This window comes from Myodes glareolus, chromosome 4 (assembly GCF_982192425.1).
Source record: "Myodes glareolus chromosome 4, mMyoGla1.1, whole genome shotgun sequence".
In the NCBI taxonomy this organism is placed as follows: Eukaryota; Metazoa; Chordata; class Mammalia; order Rodentia; family Cricetidae; genus Myodes; species Myodes glareolus.
In genome coordinates, this window is record NC_142029.1 from 15805726 (window position 1) to 15826660 (window position 20935).

The following is a 20935-nucleotide window of genomic DNA, read 5'->3' on the forward strand; positions in this document are numbered from 1 at the left end:
AATCCACAAAGAATCAATAAAAAAGTCTGAAAGAAAAAAGATGGGCCTGTTGTAAACTAACAGTTGACTTAAACAATCTGCGATTGTGTTTGTTAGCATTGTAGAATCAATGTCTTTGCAGCAATAGAGACTAAAGAGTTAGTTTTGGGTTAGGTTGGGTATTTATCAGGTCTTTGTTTTCTGTACCTTATTCCTCTTTAACTACCTAATTAATTTTCATAGATACTTTTTGGTAACTAAATGATTAATGAAGATGTAGAAGATGTGTGTATATATGCGTTGTGACAAGACTCTCACAGTGCTTGTATAGTGCTCAGAGGACAACTTGGGGGAATTGGTTTTCTCCTTCTATCATGTGAGTCCTGGGGTCAAATCTTTCTAGCCAAGATTTGAAAGTGTCACCGTTTCAGAGTTTCTTTCCCCTGTTCTGTTCTTATTTTTCTTAGCTGCCTAAAAACGCAAAAGGAATATTACATTTCTAGAAGTTCTGTGCATTTAGGTTAGAAAATGGAGTCAGTTATACTTTTTTTAGTAGTCATATAAATAAATACAAACGTCCTTTAGTCTCCCAAGATGTCTTCCCAGAAAAACAGCATTTAAAAAAGGTAATAAAATAGACGTTTTGTTACTTCCTTTGGTAAAAATCTATTTGTGGAAATTTAACAGTTTTTACCATCTTGAGTCCAAATAATTCTGAATGGGTTTAAAATGTTACTTCTCTAGGTAAAACAGTTATCTGTGACAACTAGAACTTTTCCTGTGAATTCAGATTAACTTAATTGTGAAATCTGGGAAACAAGAAAATCCCAGTTTATTCCATTATAGCAATACAATCATTTTGTTCTGTATACAATTGTATTGCATTAATTCATTTTCAGATTTTTGTATAATTATCTGTGGTTTCTTGAATCCTGCCTCCCTCTCCTACATTCCTGTTTTCCTTTTCACTGAATCATCATGGAGGTGGGGATGAGACCTGGCTAAGACTTCGTTTGGTTTCTAATTCCAAGTTTCTCTGAGTGTGAGCATTTACTTTGCTGGCTGTGCTTCTGTTATTTAAAGTGATATATTTTTCATACATTGTGGCCCTTAAATGCAAGCCAACCTCTTCATCTGGTGTCAGCCAAAGGAAAACTGATCTGTTGCAACGCTGGAGGAAAAACTGGCAATGTTGGATTTACCTATATTGAAAGATGGTATGTTGTTCTTCATCTTGGGCTCTCCAAGTATAACTTTGACACTGCATGGTTTTTATATATGCTGATTTTTGTCTCTAACTTCTGAGTTAGATTCAGTTGGTATTTAATTCCAGTCTTTTTTTGTACAATTTACATAATTATCATTGAGAGTGTATTCATTTAATTGCTCTGTAATTCCATATTGCTACATAATTTTATAGCCATCTTTTATAAGAATTTCTAGTTTTTGTTTTTTCAGAAGGGTTGTGGGTACCAATAGAGTTTTTTGTGAGAGTGAATACTTTTAACTTGGCTTCTTTAGGCCCACTCACCTTGATTCTGCTATCAGTATTGAAATAGGAGTAACTATTGTGCTGCTAATTTCTGTATTTCTTTATTATAGAAAGGGTTTTTTGTCCTCAGGTGTGTAGGACTCATCCTGTATTAAGGCTGAAAAAAAATTGAATTTAAGATTACTTATTTAAAACAATCTTAGGGTCTTGTTACAGAGTGAAAGACTGGGGCCTAACTACTCAGGAGGCTGAGGCAAGAGAATAGCAGGTTTAAGCAGTCCAGACTACAGACTGAAGTTTAAGACTAGCCTGGGAGCAAGGAATAGAGGTATTCTCCTGTAATCATAATACTCTGTTGGTAAAAAGTAGGAGAATTACTCCAAATATGAGGCCACACAGAGCTGCATAGCAAGACCCCTGTCTCAGAAAGCTAAAATAAGTAAAACAAAACAAAAATAAGTCAGCCTGGGCATTTTAGCCTTGTCTGAGAATTAAAATACCAAATGATTAGCCCTGAAATTATAAACATACAAGCAACACTAAATGGACTCAGCAGGTTGTATTTCTAGGTTTATGTGCTTAAATATGTAACAGCAGCAAAGCAGAATAGGCCCTGAATTTGAGTGGGAACGTGAGGGTGGGGCATGGGAGAACGTAGAGGGGAGGAGGAAATGTTGTAAATGTATTCTAATTTTTAAAAATTTTTGAGCAAGACAGACTGGTGGGCTGGTTCAGTGGGTAACAGTGCTTTTCACAAAGGTTGTTTATGCCATCCCTGAGGCCCACATGCTAAAAGGAGAGAAAATGATTTTGAAAAATGGAACTCTGAACTGTAAAATTAGGATAGAGAATTTTGTCTTTAGATAGGTGCGGTGGCGCAAGCTTTTAATCCCAGCACTCGGGAGGCAAAGGCAGACGGATCTCTGAGTTTGAGGCTAGCCTGGTTGGTCTACAGAGAAAATTCCAGAACAGCCAGGGCCACACAGAGAAACTCTGTCTCTAAACACAAAAATCAACAGCAAAAGTTGATCTCTGATTCCCACATGCATGCAAACACACACACTGTATTATTTTAAGTAGAAGAATAAGATTAGATTGATAACTCAGTTGTATCGCTCTTACCTAGCACGTGCCAGCATTCAAACCTTCATACTGAAAAAATGAAAGAGGATACAGTGTGGTGATTAATGGTATCCATTTGAATCTGAACTGCTTGGATTTAAAAGATTTAGCTCTGGTTTTGAAACTAAAGTGTCTTTGAGCAAACTACTTATCCTTTCTTTGTTTTTTTTCCCGTGAGTGAATAGTAATAATTACTTCTATAGTAGTCTTGTGGGAATTAAACCAGTATATTTAAAGGATTTTGTAATAGACCTTGTTTGTAACAGGTACTATATAAATACTTAGTATCATTGTCTTCTGGTGATTTTTGAAAATCTTTATGATACAACTATAAAGTTTGAATGTAGAGAATGCTTGGAATCAAGATTGGGTACCTTAAAAAACCCTATATAGCTAAACTTTAAGTATGTGTTCTTTTGATAGCTAAGCTTTAATGCAGAAGAGACTTGAATGGTAGGCTTGTGAACTTCACATGATTTTAAATTGATATATACACAGATGTTCATTGTGCCTCCTATAGACTACATATTTTCCTTCCCAGTGACTTTAGTATCAAAACCTTCTTATTCTTCAACAAAGTATGAATGTTGTCATGATTCATCTTGTTCTTCCCACAGAGTCTGTTTTCTTCTGGGCCACAGAGTTTGCCTCTTTAAGTATAGCAAGGAAACTTAGGGCTTTGCAATCTGGTGTTAGTTGTCTATGTTTTTTTTCATTTTGTGGAGAGAGTTTTGTTTTACATACTCTTGTGCACTTCTTTGATAATGTTTTTAATGGCAATCAAAGCATTCAAGAGAGCATCTGTGTGATCCATGGCTACCCCTTTCTGGTTATGGACATGCTTTTGAGTATTCACAGTAGAAATTTGGTGGCAAATGATATATATGTTCCTTTGTGTTATTCTTTGGTACTTCAAAAGAGTATTTAGAACCGTTTACAAAATAAACGTAGAGTGTCTTATGTATATTTTTATAATATATATTACATAGCATATTATAAATATATATATATTTCAAACTGAATTTGTTTAGAAACTCCACTTGAAAGTAAGTAAGTAACAAAAAATTTTCTATAATTAACCAGTTGTAAACAAATATGTATCTGAAGTGTGGTATACTAATAAGAGGAACCTGATTTTTGTGTTAAATTTAGACAAGTTGGAGTTGGCTAAAACTGTGAAATTAGGATAGAGAATTTTGTCTCTAGGTAGGTGTGGTCGTGCATGCTTTTATTCTCAGTACTCTGGAGACAGAGGAAGGGAGATCACTGTAAATTCAATGCCATCCTGGTCCATCTAGTGAGTTCCAGGCTAGCTGGAGTTAAATGGTGAGACTCTTTAAAAAATAAAAATAGAAGTAAATTCTCTATCTCTCAGCCTGGAGTAGTACTGAGGTTTTTACAAACTTTTGTGGTTTTTTTTTTTTTCTGATCACTTCCTGAAACTCAAAGCAAGGATATACATCATTGTATCATTATATAGCAACATTTTGTAGTTAAAATAGTTATCAAGTCTAAAGTCAAGTTATCACTATCATTAAACATTTTAGATCATTTAGATCATTTATTCTATGTAACAAGGAATTCAGTCCGTTTCACGAAATTTGGTATATTTTTTAAAAGTTTATTATTATTTTTTAAAAGATTTTAAAATATTTACTTTATTGTTTTATATGTATGAATGTTTTGCCTGCAAATATGTCTGTGTACCATGGATGTGTCTGGTGCCTGTTTAGGTCAGAAGAGAGCATTGCATCCCATGGAACTGTAATTACAGAAAGTTGTGAGACACTATGTGGGTACTGGGGGAAAAAACCCCGCCCCGGGTCTTTGGGAAGAGCAAAAATGTGCTATCGGTGAGCCAGCTCTCTTATTTTATTTTTGAGACAGGGTCTCGCTGTTTAGTCCAGGCTGACTTTGAGTTGCAATTCTCTTGTGTCAGCTAAAATGATAGGCATGTGCCACCCAGGCCAACTTCTCTTTTTGTCTCTTGTTGGTAGCAGACTTTAATTCTAGAACCTTCTACACCACTGGGTTAGACTCTAACCAAGTTACTATTTGTTATGTTTTGTTTTTTAATTCTTTTTCAAAACACTTTCTCTATGTAGCCCTGGCTGTGCTGGAACTTGCCCTGTAAACTATAGTTTTGGATACCTTCATTCAATGAGTATCAGTTTCTTCTTGTTGTATCTACTTATGTTTAAAATCCACATAGGTTTTATGTTGTGTTCTTTCCCTCTGTTTATTTTTCATCTGAATAAATCACATCTATTTTTTCTAATTGCATAGTGTAAGTTCTAGAGGTGAGCTTTTTTATCCTGTGAGAAAATGGAGGAAGCATGGAAACCACGTGTGGAACATTGCAGTGACAAGTCTATTTTTACAATCATATGGTAGCAGTATCAGGAACTATGAGACAGGTTAATAAGTAGAGTTTAGCAGCTTGTAAATTCCATAATTTTCCAGTGTCATGCATCGTTAGAGCCTCAGACCTGTGCTGTAGATAATGCTTTTTCAATGTTAAGGTGGAAGGCATTTGATAATGATACCTAGAGTTATTGTACATGCATTGATTACTAACAACTGCCATCTTTCCCCTTGCTTGCTCTACCATCAGCTTTTTGCATGTAAGCACAATTTTGGATCAAGTTATTTAATTTCTGCTTTTATATATTTCTCCTTTTATAAAGATTTTAGCTGATTTTTACTTGAGTTTGAAAAGGGGAAGGGTAGAGTGGTGGTGGTGATGGTGGTGGCTGAAACGGTCTGTTCCTTGTCAACCGGAAGCCTACTGTATATCCAAATAGAATAGACGCATTATTCCATCAGCACTTCTCTTTGAAGGTGGTTTCTGCTTGAAGAATGGTGACTCTTAGCATAGCTTTGGAATAATTGGTTCTCTTCCTTCTCTTCGGATACATCTTTTTTTTTTTTTTTTTCAGATTCTTTTCTGTTCTTTTTGGCTGTTTTTCCAGAAGATTCAGCCTGTCATTAAAATATTTTGGATCACACTTCTGTGGGAACTTTCTGTGAAATTTCTGGGATTACCCTTTTCTGATCAGCAGTGATAAGAGGGCAAAGAATCTTCTTAGTTAATAGGAAAAAAGCCATTTGTAATGAATTTCAAACTTCAGAAACACCCATACTTTTCCTTCAGTACTTTTTCTGTTTGTGGAAGCACCTTTGCCTAGTGTCAAGGTGGGGGATAGATGGGAGGGCTTGTGTTTAAGGGGTTCAGAACAGGGGATATAAATGTGTCTTTTATGTTTGCAAGGCACTAACACCACTCCCGTCTGTATTTAAATGCTGTCCCCAGGTTACGACTATGGCTATGTCTGCGTGGAGTTTTCACTCTTGGAAGATGCCATCGGATGCATGGAGGCCAACCAGGTTGCTTTATACTTCGGTCAAATGATGCTGAAAGGATATTTTAATATATGGGGAGGGAGGGTTTCAAATAATTTCACTTTGGAAAGGTGTAAGAAACCAGTTGTGCAAAGAAACTTTTTTTAAAAGCTGGGAAATTTACTTAGAATAGTAAATGTGTACAGAGTGCATTTAAGAAACTAGGTTCCAGTTCTAGTTTGACTATGTTCTAGAGACTGTACATGGGAAATATGACAGATCTGGAGTGTTTCCCTCTGAAGTGTGATAAAGATGTGTAGGTTCCTGGTGCAAATGATCCTCTATTGTCTAGGCTTTAAAGGATCTGCCTGCACAGGAATTTTAGGTCAATCAGTGGTCATTCCCAGACTTAGGATAAAGGTCACACTAATGGTGATTTCTGTGGCTCTAAGGTTCTTCCTATATGTGGTATATTTGAAAGAGTGCCGTTGAGGAGAAAAGAGGAATGGATAGTTTGTGTCTGTCTCATTCATTGTTGTTCTTTGCCAGTTGGAGTTTGTTTCAAGTCATTGGATGTTTATAGGCAGAGCTGGTGAATATTGAGTCTGCATTCATGTTTGAACTTTCAGGAGTTACTCAACTTTCCACCTAAAATTGTAATCTATCTAATTGAACACTGGTTACTGGTTTGGGAAGAAATTGCTAAATAGAATCCTTCTTGTTTTGTATTTTTTTTTTATCTTGGGAAAATCAATTTGGTTTGTCTCAGATCCTCTATCATGAGATGGGAGAGGCAGCTTTAGGGATGTAGATTGACTGTTAGATATCTACTATCTATACTTAGAAGCATCTGTGCATCATAAAAGAAGGTTCTGCCAAAGGAGAGTAATTTTATAAAATCTTTTCTGTAGCCTAGTGCTTGCTCATCAACTTGGCTCTACTTAACATGATTACATGATTCGTGGCACTTACTACCCCTTTGGCTGACCTGGAACTTACAGAGATCCATCTGTCTCTGCTTCCTGAGTGCTGAAATCAAAGGCCTGCACTACTATGCCCAGCTTTATTGTTTACTTCTTTGAGGGGAGGGATTTTTCCCTTATTGAAATGGAGATAGTATTGTGGGTTGTTTATTTATTTATTTTAAGGCATAATCTCATTCTGTAGCCCAAACAGGCCTAGAATTAATTGTGTAACTCAGGATAGATGTGAACCTTTGGTAGTTCTCCTGCCTGAGTTTCTAAGTGCTGAGGTTAGTTATGAGCCATTATTTTAATTTGTTTTTTCTTGCTGTGACAAAGTATCATGACCAAAAGCAACTTCAGGATGAAAGGATTTATTTCAGTTTACAGTTCATAGTTCATCATGAAATTCGAAGTAGGGCAGAAATTCACACTAGGAACCCGGAAAGCAGAAGCTAAAGTACAAACCATAAGTGAATGCTGCTCACTAGCTTGTTACCTGTGACTTGTTACCCATGACTTGCCAGCCTGTTTCTTATGCTGTCCAGTACCACTTAACCAGGTGTGGCATTGCCCCCGTGAGATGGGTCCTCTCAAAGCAATCATAGAAAGAAAGAAAGAAAGAAAGGAAGGAAGGAAGGAAGGAAGGAAGGAAGGAAGGAAGGAAGGAAGAAAGAAAGAAAGTTCTCCTTTCTGTGGTGGCATTCGCCTTTAATCCCAGCACTTGGGAAGCAGAGGCAAGCAAATCTCTGTGAGTTTGAGGCCAGCCTGGTCTACAAGAGCTAGTTCCAGGACAGGCTTCAAAGCCACAGAGAAACCCTGTCTCAAAAAAACAGAAAGAAGAAAAGATAAAGAAAAATGCCCTACAGAATTGCCTTCTGGCCAATCTTATAAAGGGTTGTTTTGTTTTTTATCCCTATTAAGTTTCCTTCTTCCCTAGGTTTGTGTCAAGTTGACCAAAAAAACCAATTAACAGCCAACATACCTTTCTCTAGAGAAAACTATTGATGTATTGTAGCTTAGTAGTAGTGCAAGCACTTTCTGCTATTCAATCACCACAGAATAATTGGATGGAGGGCCATATCCCTTCACTTAACAGGTTTCTTATTGCCTGTCCATCACTAAGTCAATAAGTATTATCAGAAATTGTGTTACTTATAATTTTTGAGAGAAGAATGAAAGCTCTAATCTGTATGATTCTATCCTGATTGTCTCTCTGAAAATGAGAATATTCATTTAATAATCTTTTACCATTATCTTATTATGATTAGTTGAAATATAAATGGGAGAACCATGGCAGATGCATCTCTTTTGTACTGTTCTTTCCTAACGTACCATTGCTTTTTTTTAAATCACTATTTTGTTGTTGTTTTTTTTTATTATTGATTTTCATTGAGTTCTACATTTTATTGTGCCTCTCCCCTCCCCTTCTGCCTTCTCCCAAAGACCCTATGCTCCCAGTTTACTCAGAAGATCTTGTCTTTTTCTACTTCCCATGTAGATTAGATCCATGTAAGACTCTCTTAGAGTCTTCATTGTTGTCTAGGTTCTCTGGGATTGTGATTTGTAGGCTGGTTTTCTTTGCTTTATGTTTAAAAACCACTTATGGGTGAGTACATATGATAATTTTCTTTCTGGGTCTGGGTTACCTCACTCAATGATGTTTTCTAGCTCCATCCATTTGCATACAAATTTCAAGGTGTTATTTTTTTTCTGCTGTGTAGTAGTACTCCATTGTATAAATACATCACATTTTCCTTATCCATTCTTCGATTGAGGGGCATTTAAATTGTTTCCAGGTTCTGGCTGTGACAAACAATGCTGCTCTGAACATAGTTGAACACATGTCCTTGTGGCACAATTGAGCATCCTTTGAATATATACTCAAAAGTGGTATTGCTGGGTCTTAAGGAAGTTTGTTTCCACTTTTCTGAGAAATCGTCACACTGACATCCAAAGGGGCTGTACCAGTTTGCATTCCCACCAGCAATGCAGGAGTGTTCCCTTTACCTCACAACCTCTCCAGCATGAGTTGTCATCAGTGTTTTTGATCTTGGCATTCTTACAGGTATAAGATGCAATCTCAGATTTGCATTTCTCTGGTGACTAAGACTGCTGAGCATTTCCTTAAGTGTCTTTCAGCCATTTTAGGTTCCTTGTTGAGAGTTCTCTGTTTAGGTCTGTACTTCATTTTTTTTATTGGATTATTTGTTCTTTTGATGAGTTCTTTGTATATTTTGAAGATTAAACCTCTGTCTGATGTGGAGTTGGTTGTTGTTGTTTCTTAAAAATAAGTTTATGGCGCTGGAATAGTGGCTTAGTGGTAAGGTGCACTGGTTGTTCTTCCAGAGGACCCGAGTCCAATTTCCAGTACCCACATGGGAGCTCACAATCATCTTTAATTACAGTTCCAGGGGATCTGATACCATCACCCAATGTACATAAAATAAAGCTTAAAAAAAAAAAGGACTAGTTTACACAATATAGAACGTATTGACCTGGGATTCTATGGTAGACCAAACTGGCCTAGAACTGACAGAGATCCATGTGTCTGCCTCCTTAATTAGAAGTAAAGGCCTACACCACCATGCCCAGCTTATAAGAGCTGTTTTTAATCTTAAGAGTATCAACATTAGCTGGGAATATAGCTCAGTGATAGAGATATTGCCTGGCATGCACAGGGCCCTGGTTTCAATTCTTAGCACTCAAAAAGGGAGGGAAACAATAAGAGATATAAAGCATTTTCTATCCCAACAAAAAATCCTATCTATAAAGTATCTAGTCTCTTAAACAGTATTGTCAGGTGGAACTAGGGAATCATTCTTTACAAACAGGTATTCTGTTGGACCTTTGGAAAAATGTTCATTTGTGCTAGCAACAGTTAAGAGAAGGTGGCATATTGATGTCCTTTCCATCTTCTTTAGCCATTCAGTCAACAATTTTATGGTTCCCAGGTCCCCTAGTGATTGAGAGACCAGAAAAACTTAGGAACACAGCCATTACTCTTCTAGATTTGAAATAGTATTGCAGGTTTGGAGGTCATTATGATGGAGTGCCTTGTGGTACTCTGTTCTGAAGTGCAGTTAAGACAGCCCCTATCTGGGTATGGTTGAGTTCACCTATAATTCCAGCGCCTGGGACGCCAAGGGTAGGAGGATTTTTAGGCCATTCCAGGATACATAGTAAGATTCTGTCTCAAAACAAAGCTCTATCTTTTAGGAACCTGTAATCTTATACCTAGAAAGAAGGAAAGGCTTATTTGGGCTGGCAAAGATAGCTCAAGTAAAGGCACTTGTTGCCAAACTTAATGAGCCAAGCCCTGGGACCTCTACATGGGTGAAAGGAGAGGGAGGGCAAGTTGTTCTCTGACCTCCACATGGGTGCATGTGGGTGCAGATGTAGTGCATCTCCAAAACAAATGAATTAATTTAATAAAAACATCTTCACTTTCTTTACAGTCAGTCCCATTTTCTAGATATTTATTTCTCCCATGACCATGGAATTCTCTCTTGTTGAACTCCATAATCTTCATGATCAGATCAGTGTTCTTTTAGTAGCCTTTCTCATACTTCAGGGCATATATAAATATTTTGATGGCAAAAAAAATTTGATGGAAAAAATACGAGATCCTCAGAAAAATAAACCCTATGTTACTTTGGTACTGCAACACGAAGAGGGAATACAGGTTCTCCAAGCAGGTATTGGTTTACCTGTGGCAAATTTCTTAACCCCCCTGGGTCTAAAATCACACTATTCCTAATATCTCAATAAGCTCTAGTGTGGATCATTCATTTCATTCATTTATGAGTGTTTTTGTGTGCCAGGATGCTGAAGATGCCACAGGGAACAAAATAAGCTATATAACTTAATTTTAATGGAAAAATAAGACAAGCAAGTTGACAAGATTAAAAGTAGGACAATATGTAGTAGTGCTGAGTGCTGTTTAAAAATAAAGTAGACTATAGCCAGGCGGTGGTGATGAATGCTGTTAATCTCAGCACTCGGGAGGCAGAAGCAGGCGGACTCTGAGTTTGAGACCAGCCTAGTCTACACAGGGAGTTCCAGGACATGCTCCAAAGCTATACAGAGAAACCCTGTCTCGAAAAATCAGAGCCAAAAAGAAAAGAAAGAAAGTAAAAAAAGAAGAAGCAGGCTATTGAGAGCCTATAAGATAGTCAGAGAGGCTTGTTGAGAAGTGATTCTTGATGAATAATGAATGCAGAATACTTAACAGAGCAGCTGGCATTTTTTAAGCATTTGAAGTAAGATGAATGTGTCCTGTCTTCTTCTATATATCAAATAATTTCTGATCATAATTCTAGGAAAATAAATTTATTTTCATATCTAGATTTAGATTTAGGCCCTTAATGTCACAATAATTAAGAGTCTTGTGGAGGATAAAAATGCAAAAAAGGTCTGATTCCTTAGAGTACATAAAATGTTTATGATTCCTTAGAGTACATAAAATGTTTATAGAAGATTGTTTCTAGCCATCTGTCCTCCTTTTTCCAAGTTTTACTTACAGAATTACTTAAATTGGTACAGTCTCTAATTTGTCAGAGATCTGCTGAAAGCCTCAGAGCAGGGCCTGATTGTATCTACAAATACTTCTAAAGGTTCTCTGAACTGCTCTAAATTGAGTTTTTCATAACCTTTTGCTGTCTTGATAAGAAATCTCTTTATCATTGATTGGTATTTGTAGATCTGCGAGGTGGAAATCAAGGAGAATTCTGCTGGCTTGCTTTGTAGAGTATGGTGGATTATGTATACATTTGTGAGGCTGCTCACTGTAGTAACCAAGACCCCTCTCCTCTAGCTGCTTCTCAGTGTCTGCATGCAGAAGTCAAACAGGAAGAATCTCTGCAACAGTATTGTGACAGGGAAACTCATCAGAGTATGTGTATTAGCTGTCTGGAGAAATAACTTTATCAAATATGAAGATGTGAGTATGTTAGCTCATTCCTTCATCACCTTTGTCTAGGAGAACGAGATAACCCTGAAGCTTTCATTCATTTTATGCTTTGTTGGCAATGTTTGGTCAGTTTTGTTTTGTTTTGTTTTGTATGGTCTCTGTTGTGTTCATCTTTGTCATTACATTTGTATTTAATATTTATTAATTTGTTTTTGAAAAAGGGCCTCATTTCTGTAACCTTGGCTGACCTGGAACTCACTAAATAGATCATGCTGTCCCTGAACTCACATGGATCCACCTGCCTCTGCCTCCTGAGTGCTGGGATTGTGTGCGCATCACCAACCAGACTTGGAAATGTATTTTTTTTCTTTCTTTCTTCCTTCCTTCCTTCCTTCTTTCCTTCCTTCCTTCCTTCCTTCCGTCCTTCCTTCCGTCCTTCCGTCCTTCCGTCCGTCCGTCCTTCCGTCCTTCCTTCCTTCCTTCCGTCCTTCCTTCCTTCCTTCCTTCCGTCCTTCCTTCCTTCCGTCCTTCCGTCCTTCCTTCCTTCCTTCCTTCCTTCCTTCCTTCCTTCCGTCCTTCCGTCCTTCCGTCCTTCCGTCCTTCCTTCCTTTCTTTCGTTTTGAGACAGGGTTTCTCTATAGCTTTGGAGCCTGTCCTGGAACTCACTCCATAGACCAGACTGGCTTGAACTTACAGAATTCACCTGTCTCTGTCTTCTGAATGCTGGGATTAAAGGCGTGTGCCACTGACTGGAAATGTACTTCTAACAGTATCTTATACATATTGTTTTCTTTGTTGTCCAAGTCCATTTGGGCTGAAGAAGAACTTCATGTCCTTTTGTTATATGTGCCATTGCACTAAGATTTGGGAAGATAAGTAAGAAGCAAGAAGCATTATGTTTAAATATTGAGCCCTTTCCATGGTTGTCCAGCAGTATGTACTAACTTCTTGAAGAGTTGGTTATTGTTGGGGAATTTTCAAATTTATTACTGTGATGCTCGCTTTCTATTCTTCTTTGTTCAGACATTTTCCTAAGAATTGTTTCCTTGGGAATTTTTACTAAATTTTTTGTTTGTTTGTTTGTTTTGATTTTGTGAGACGTGGTTTCTCTGTTTGACCTTAGCCATCCTAGAACTCACAGAGATCACCTGCCTCTGTCTTCTGCGTGATGCTGGGATTAAAGGCGCACACCATTGCCCAACATAATTGTCCTGACTTTGTAAAAAGCAGTAGGATGCTGTTACCACCTAACATGGAAATTCCTTCTCATACCACCTTTTTCTGCTGTGAAAAATGAAGCCTGTGACATATATGATGTTCTACAAAACTTTTTTTTTTCCAACAAAAAGAGAGTTTGGATTATTTAAAGAGATTAGAGTGATTGTGAAGGCCTATACAGGAAGCCAAATAATTTTATTTTTACTTTTTGTGTCTTAAAAAATTTGTTTTAATTAATAAACACAATATATTTGTGAGTACACAGGCCACAGTGCATGTATTGATCTCACAGGACAATTCTGTAGAGTTGGTTCTCTCTTTTCCTTTTTCACTAGGGTTCTTGGGATCAAACTCAGGTTATCAAATTTGGGCTGCAAGTGCCTTTACCCACTTAGTTATCTCACTGGTTTAGCAAATCTTTTGTTTGTATTTTGAACCAGGGCCTGTTTCTAGTCTAGGCTGGCTTCCAAGTGATGGTTTTTCTGGCTTCAGCCTCTAAAAAGTGTGAAATTATAAGTGTGTTCAAAATCCTTTTGTTGTTGTTTTGTTTTCTAAACAGAGTTTCTCAGTGTAACAATCCTGACTGACGTGGAATTTGATTTGTAGGCCAGGCTGGCTTGAAGTCACAGAAATCTGCCTTTTTCTGCCTACCAGAGAAAGTGCTGGGATTACAGGTGTGTGCCACCACACCTGGCTTTTTTGAGACATGTTTCACTATGTAGCCTTGGCTGGCTTGGAAGGCCCTGTGTTATCTAGACTCTCCTTGAACTCACAGAGCTCCAACTGTCTCTGGGTCTGTCTAGAAGTGTGTGCAACCATTCTAGACCTAAAACAAAATCATAAATGTTATTTGCCCTTGTGATTGAAAGTGGTGCTGTAGGGGAAAGACTGTTAATGATCCATCAAGAAGAAAGTAAAGACCAAAATTGTTGGACTCATAATTAAGTTAGTAATAATAACATAATGGTAATCTTGAGACATTTCAGTACTTCAGTTTTGTGCATTCTGAGAAGCAAAAGCAACAACATCAAAACCATTATTTTTAACAACAGTCAATAATCAATCTGTATAAGTGTTTAGGAGACTGTATTTTTGCCTAAACAACTCTCACCTCAAAACATTTATTGAAGAAAGTGTGGTTTCCTGGACAGAACTCTTTTGTGTAACTTGTGTCTTTGGTCCTTCAATCCTTGCATGTCTTCTGGAAACATCTGCTCACTACCTTTTAATTGTCCTCAATACAGGTATCAGCAGAAATGTGGGAAAAGTGCAGTCAGTATAAAAAGAGTGTAAATTAAGAGTTAGTGAATGTTCTTGTTCTTAGGAGAGGGTTTGTATGTTCAAAGCAAAGCACAGGCTGGGTGGAAATCCAGAACCTGTGGCCTTTTCAGGATAGTTGCCAGCTCTTAAAATTTTAATTTAGTTTTTAAAATTACATTTGTTTTATTTGTTTTGTGGAATATGTGTGAGGGTCAGAGAACATTTTGCAGAAGTCAGTCCTCCCCTTTCACTGTGTGACTGCCAGGGATAGAACTTGGGTAGTCAAACTTTGTGGCATATGCTCCCTCCACTGAACCATTTTGCTGGACCTAATTTAGTTTTGTTTGTTTCATTTTGGTTTTGTTGTTTGGTTTTTTTCCCAAGACAGGGTTTCTTTGTGTAACAGCCCTAGCTGTCCTGGAAGTAGCTAATATTATTATTATTTAAAAATAATTTATTTTTCCTGTATATGCACTGAGGTTTTACTTGTATGTATATAATGTGAGGGTGTTGTATCTCCTGGAAATGGAGTTTCTGACAGTTATGAGCCGTATGTGGGTGCTGGGAACCCGATTCCTCTGGAAGAACATCTAGTGCTCTTAACTGCTGGAACAAGTATTTGTAGACCAGATTGGTCTTGCCTTGAACTCACAAAAATCCACATGCCTCTGCCTTCCACGTGCTGAGATTAAAGGCACGTGCCATCACCGCCCAGCAATGTATTTATATATATATATATATATATATCTTTTTTTAGTTTCTCAAGACAGGGTTTCTCTGTATAACCGTTGTGGCTGTCCTGGAACTCACTTTGTAGACCTGTAGTCTAGCCTCAAACTCACAGAGATTCTCCCAAGAGCTAGGATTCAAGGCATGTGCCACCACCACCTGGTCTAATTTAGTTTTAAAAAATATTTATTAGTTTTGGCTTTTTTGAAACAGGGTTTCTTGTAGCACTATCTGGTCTCCAGCTTATTATGTAGCCAAAGCCTTGAATTCTTGATTCTCCTCTCTCTATCTCCCATGTGCTGTGATTGTAGACATGGTCTGCCACACTCATCTAAGTAAGTCTATTACTATTTAGTTTTATGTATATGAAAGTTTTGCCTGCATGTGCATGTGTGCAGCATGTGCATGCCTGGTGCCTGAGGAGGTTGGAAGAGGAGTATGGATCTCTTGGAACTTTAGTTATGGATGGTTGTGAGCCACCATGTTAATGCTGGAATTAAACCTGGGTCTTCTGCAAGAGCAACGAGTACTGTAAATCAATGATCCACCTCTCCAACCCCTCAGTTACGTAAGTCTTAAATTATAGCCGCTTCTGTATTATTATTTAGTGTGTTTCAAAAAAAAATTAGTGACAGTTCTCAGGAGTCAGGTGGGCTTTTTTATTTGTTTCTTTTGTTTGTTTGTTTAGTTTAACAGTATTTCTTATTTAGGCCTACTAGTTTAAATTTTTGATCAGAATGCTGCTTCCTGGCATCCATATGTCTTCTAGTGAATGTATTAGCTCTTAAAAAAATCTTAAATTTTCTCAGGTGAAAGCGAGAGACGACTGTGCAAGATGGAGTATGGGCAGCATATAGAATTGTAACCTGTGGCTCTAAAACCCTAGGCGCTAACAGCCAACCTCTAGTTTTGCTATACCTCAGGCTCTAATTATAAGTAATTCTTTTGGGGTTTTTTGTTTGTTTGTTTGCTTGTTTTGCTATAATTTTTGTTTCGGTTTTTAAGACAAGGTTTCTCTTTTTTAATAGCCCTGACTGTCATGGAACTTGTTCTGTAGACCAGACTGACCTTGAACTCACAGAGATCTGCCTGTCTCTGCCTCCCAAGTACTGGGATTAAAGATGTATACCACCATGCTCAGTTTATAAAAAGTACTTATTGTAAATGTGATAAAATAAACATCAATCATTTTACAGTTTTATGAGAACTTTCTCTGTCTGTCTGCCATAACAGCAAATTTGTTCTTATTTTTTACTGTGCATAAATCATGGCTCATTTTAGTGGATAGAAATAATTTAGTTCTAATTTGTTCTAAATTGGAAAGTACTTACTATATCCTTTAGCTCTGTGCTTCCTTTTTACCACATCTCTTTGAGCTAGTATTTTTTGCTCATGTTGAATTTTTATAAAACTAACATTTGTAAAGGTGTGACTGGAAGTTTCTCTCCAGCTCCCCAGTTCCTGAATAACCACACTGAGGCTTAATATTAATTATAAACTGTCTGGCCTTTTATAAACTCAGACTTCTTACTTGCTAGTCCTACATATAACTTAACTCATTTCTTTTGTTCTATGTTTTACCAAGGGACTCAAGGCTAGTTACCTCACATCTTGCTTCTCTGGCGGCTGCTATCGTTTCTCTGAGTCTGTCTTCTTTCTCCCTGTTTTCAGTTTGACTTTCCTACCTAGCTATATTCTGCCCTGCCCTCGGACAAAGTAGCTTCTTTATTAACCAATGGTAATAAAACATATTCACAGTATACCAAGGGGGAATCCCGCATCAGTAAGGTGCTGGTTTTCTTAGTCTTGTCAGTTTTAGAACTTGATTGCACGTGGCATCTTGTCTTTTTTCTGCTATGATAAACACCATAAGTAAAAGCAAGTAGGGGAGAAGATTTATTTCATCTTGTAACGTTCAGTCTGTCATAAAAGAAAGTCAGGGCAGAAACCTGGAGGCAGGAACTGAAGTAGAATCATAAGAGTGCTGCTTCTTGGCTTTTTTTTTAAAACTTTATTTAACTTTATTTCATGCACATTGGTATAATGATGTCAGATTCTCTTGAACTGGAGCTACAGACAGCTGCGAGCTGCCATGTGGATGCTGGGAATTGAACCCGGGTCCTCTGGAGGAGCAGTCAGTGCGTCAGTGCTCTTAACCGCTGAGCCATCTCACCAGCCCCTTGGCTTTCTTTTTATGACTTGTTCTGCTTTTATATATATAACCAAGGATCACTTACTTGTCCTGGGATGATACTAACCACTGTAGGATGGTCTCTTCCACATCAACCAACAGTCAAGAAAATGTCCCACAGACATGTCCTCAAGCCAGTCAAATGGAGGGACTTCCTCAATATTTCTTCTTTTCAGGTGACTCCAGCGTGTGTCAAGTTGACAAAAAACTAACTAGCACAGATGGGTATTGAAGAAAAGGCAGAAGTTAAGAGTACTTGTTGCTCCTGCAAGGGACCTGAGTTTGATACCCAGCACCTACTTAGTGACTCAAAACCATCTCTAACTCCCATTTTTTGTCATTCAATGACCCCCTTCTGACTTTCTCAGGCAGCAAGCACACACATGGTACATATGCATACACTTACACATAAAATGAATAAATCTAATAATTTTTAAAAGCAAAATTATATATCATTCTAATTATTAAGCGGCGGGTTAGACAAAGGCATAGCTGAGTTTATGGCCTTATATATGTGGTATAATAGAATCTTTAAGGGCTAGGGGCTAAAGAGATAGGTTGGTGTTTAAGAGCACAGGCAGGTCTTCCAGAGGACCTGATTTTGTTTCCCAGCACCTGCATGAAGTCTCACAACTCTTTGTAACTCCCTGGCCTCTGCAGTCACCAGGCACACACATGGTGCACAGATATACATGCAGACAAAAACACTCATACACATTAAATAATGAAATTAAAAGAAGGGGGATAATGGGGATTATGGAGGCTGATAAAATCCTTGGGGGTGTACTTTAAATAGTAGTGATTATAGACTCAGTTATATATGTTCTGCCTGCAGGCCAACAGAGGGCATCAGGTCCTACTAGAGATGGTTGTGAGCCACCATGTGGTTGCTGGGAATTGAACTCAAGACCTCTGGAAGAACAGCCAGTCCTCTAACCCCTGAGCTATCTCTCCAGCCGAAAATTTAGTTTTAATAAATCCAGTTTATCAGTTCTTTTATGCATCATTTCTTTTGAAGTTGAATGTAAAAAAAATTACCTGCAATACTTAGGTCATCTAGATTTTTCATTATGTATAGTTTTATGTAGAAGATTTATAGTTTCAATTTACGTGTGGGTCTAATACATTTTCATTTAATCTCTATGATTGAGTAAGATTTCTTTTTGCAGATGGATGTCTAATTATTTGGATGTCTTTGTTAAAATGAATACATTGAGCTAGGTATGGTCGGACTCTTGGGAAACTTAAGTTCAAAGCTAACGTGAGCTATAAAGTGAGTTATAAATCAATCTGAGCTACAAACTGAGTCTGTGTTTCAATAAAACAAAACACAATAACAACAAAAGAAATTCTTATCCTAATGAATTGTTTTTGTCCTTGTTCAAAATCTTGTATGAGATTTTTTGGGGCCCTGTGTTCTGTGTGGTGTGGTGGTGCACTCTATTATTTCCAGCACTCAGGAGGCAGAGATAGGTGCGTCTTTGTGAGTTTGAGGATAGCCTGGTCTACAGAGTGAGTTTCAGGACAACCAGGGTTGTGTAGAAATCCTGCAAAGGAAGGAAGGAGAAAATTGCACTTTTTTTAAAAAAAAATTAAGATTATTTCCATACAAGCTGTAGGATCCTTTGTTGATGTACACAAATACAAATATATTACTAGAATTTTGATTAAAAGTACATTGAAGTTCTGAAGAATGGCTCAGTGGTTGAGAGCATGGGCTACTCTTCCAGAGTACCTAAGTTCTGTTTCCAGAATAAACATGGTGACTCACAACTGCCTGTAAGTTCACCACTAGGGGACCTACCATGCTTTTCTGGTCTCCAGGTGCACCTGTAGGCACATGGTGCACATACAGACAACCAGGCATACACACATACGCAAAAATAAATAAATGGTTTTTTAATTGCATTGACTTTATAGATGAAATTAGTAAGAACTGATGTCTTTGTGATATTGAGTCTTTTCGATGAATTTGAATTAGCTTATATATTAATTTTTTTGAATTTTTTAATCAGTATTTGCCTTGAATTCACAGAGATGCACCTAATTCTCTTTCCAGAGTTTTGGGATTAAAGGTCTATGGCACCATACCCTGTCCTGAATTTTATAGTTTTTCTCACATGGCTCTTATACCTCTTATTATATTTATGACCTAGAATTTCTTATTAATTTACTATTAATGTAATAGTACCTTTGATTTTGTTTGTTTTATACCATGGCTTAGGCTGGCAGGGCTAGTATTACAAATGTACATCACTGTGCTCTACTGCTGTTTTTTATGTTTGTTAGTTTTTCTCATTTTTAATTGTTTATTTTATGTGTATGAGTGTTTGCCTGCTTACATTTCTGTGCATCATGTTAGTGAAGTATTCAAAAACTCTAGAAGAATACATTGGAGACCCTAGAACTAGGGTTACAGACTGTGCCTTGTCAGTGCTAGGAATTGAACCCTGATCCTCTGTAAGAGGAACCAGTGCTCTTAATCACTGAGCCGTCTCTTCAGCCCTTTATTTATTTAGTGTCAAGTTATTTAGTTTTTGAAGCATATAGGAAATTTTGTGTCTTAATATCTATTTTGTGTTGTCATAAAATATCTGAGTCTTGGTACTTTTTATTTATTTAGAATTATTTATGTGTATGACTGCTTTGCCTTCATGTATGTATGTTTACTGTATGTATGTCTAGTACCCTCCTTCAGAAAAGTGTGTCATGTCACCTGGATCTAGAGTTGTGGGTGAGTGTGAGTGAATTTATGGGTAATGGAAACTGAAGCCATGTCTTCTACAAGAGCAGTACTTTGTCTTATCTGCTGACCACCTTTCTTTCCCCCAAGTCTAAGTGTCAGGGTCGCTGTTGGTGTGATTAAAACACTATAACCAACAGCAGATTTGGGAGGAAAGAGTTTAATTTGTCTTATACTTACCCTACACTTCCCCATCATAAAGCATCACTAAAAAAAATCAGCACAGGAACCTGGAACCAGGAGCTGATGCAGAGTCCTTAGAGAAGTGCTTCTTCTTGTGTCTACTTTCGTATAGAAACCAAGACCACCAGCCTAGTGGTAGTGCCATCTACAACAGGATGATTCTTGCTACATCAATCCCTAACTAAGAAAATGCAGCCAGGCAGGTGAATGGATCTCTGACTTTGAGGCCAGCCTGGTCTACAGAACAAGTTCCAGAATAGGCTACATAGAGAAACCCTGTTTCATATAAACAAAATGCCCTGCGGGCTTGCCTTTAGTTGGATCTCATGGAGCCTCTTTCTCAGTTGAGACTTCCTCGTCTCCAATAACTCCAGCTTCTGTCACGTTGACAGCACAACTTACTCTTTGTCAATCTGACATACAATCATATCACTATTAAGCTACAGCCTCCCCTCTCTTCTTCATTCCCAAGATCACACATTAACTATCAACATCACAATACAAAACATTTTCCGAACTTAAAAAGTCCTGCAGTCTTACAAATTCAAAATATTTAGGGTTAAGAGCACTAACTACTCTTTCAGAGGTCCTGAGTTTAGTTCCCAGCAACCATATGGTAACTCACAACCATCTCTAGTGGGATCTGATGCTGTCTTCTGGCATGCAGGTGTACATTCAGATAGAGAACTCATATACATATATGATATACATAAATCTTTAAAACAAAACAAACAAAAAACTTTTAAAAAGTTTAGTCTCTTTAAGAAACTCAAAGTCCAAGCCAAATAGTGATGTGGCACAC

At 37.6% G+C, this 20935-nt stretch overlaps 1 protein-coding gene across 5 annotated transcripts in view; it reads left to right on the forward strand.

The window, feature by feature from the left end:
- The window catches only part of Rbm6 (RNA binding motif protein 6), a 109733-nt gene that overhangs the window by 38149 nt on the left and 50649 nt on the right, over positions 1–20935 (forward strand). For 2 of the 5 annotated variants that reach the window (XM_048424259.3, XM_048424260.3), the window contains exons 6-7: positions 5907–5980; positions 11714–11839. The exons of 2 other annotated variants lie outside the window; for them this stretch is intronic. In XM_048424259.3, the coding sequence (XP_048280216.1) occupies positions 5907–5980; positions 11714–11839 (200 nt within the window). The remainder of the gene's footprint in view (positions 1–5906; positions 5981–11713; positions 11840–20935) is intronic. One more of the 5 variants, XM_048424261.3, reaches the window with a different exon arrangement.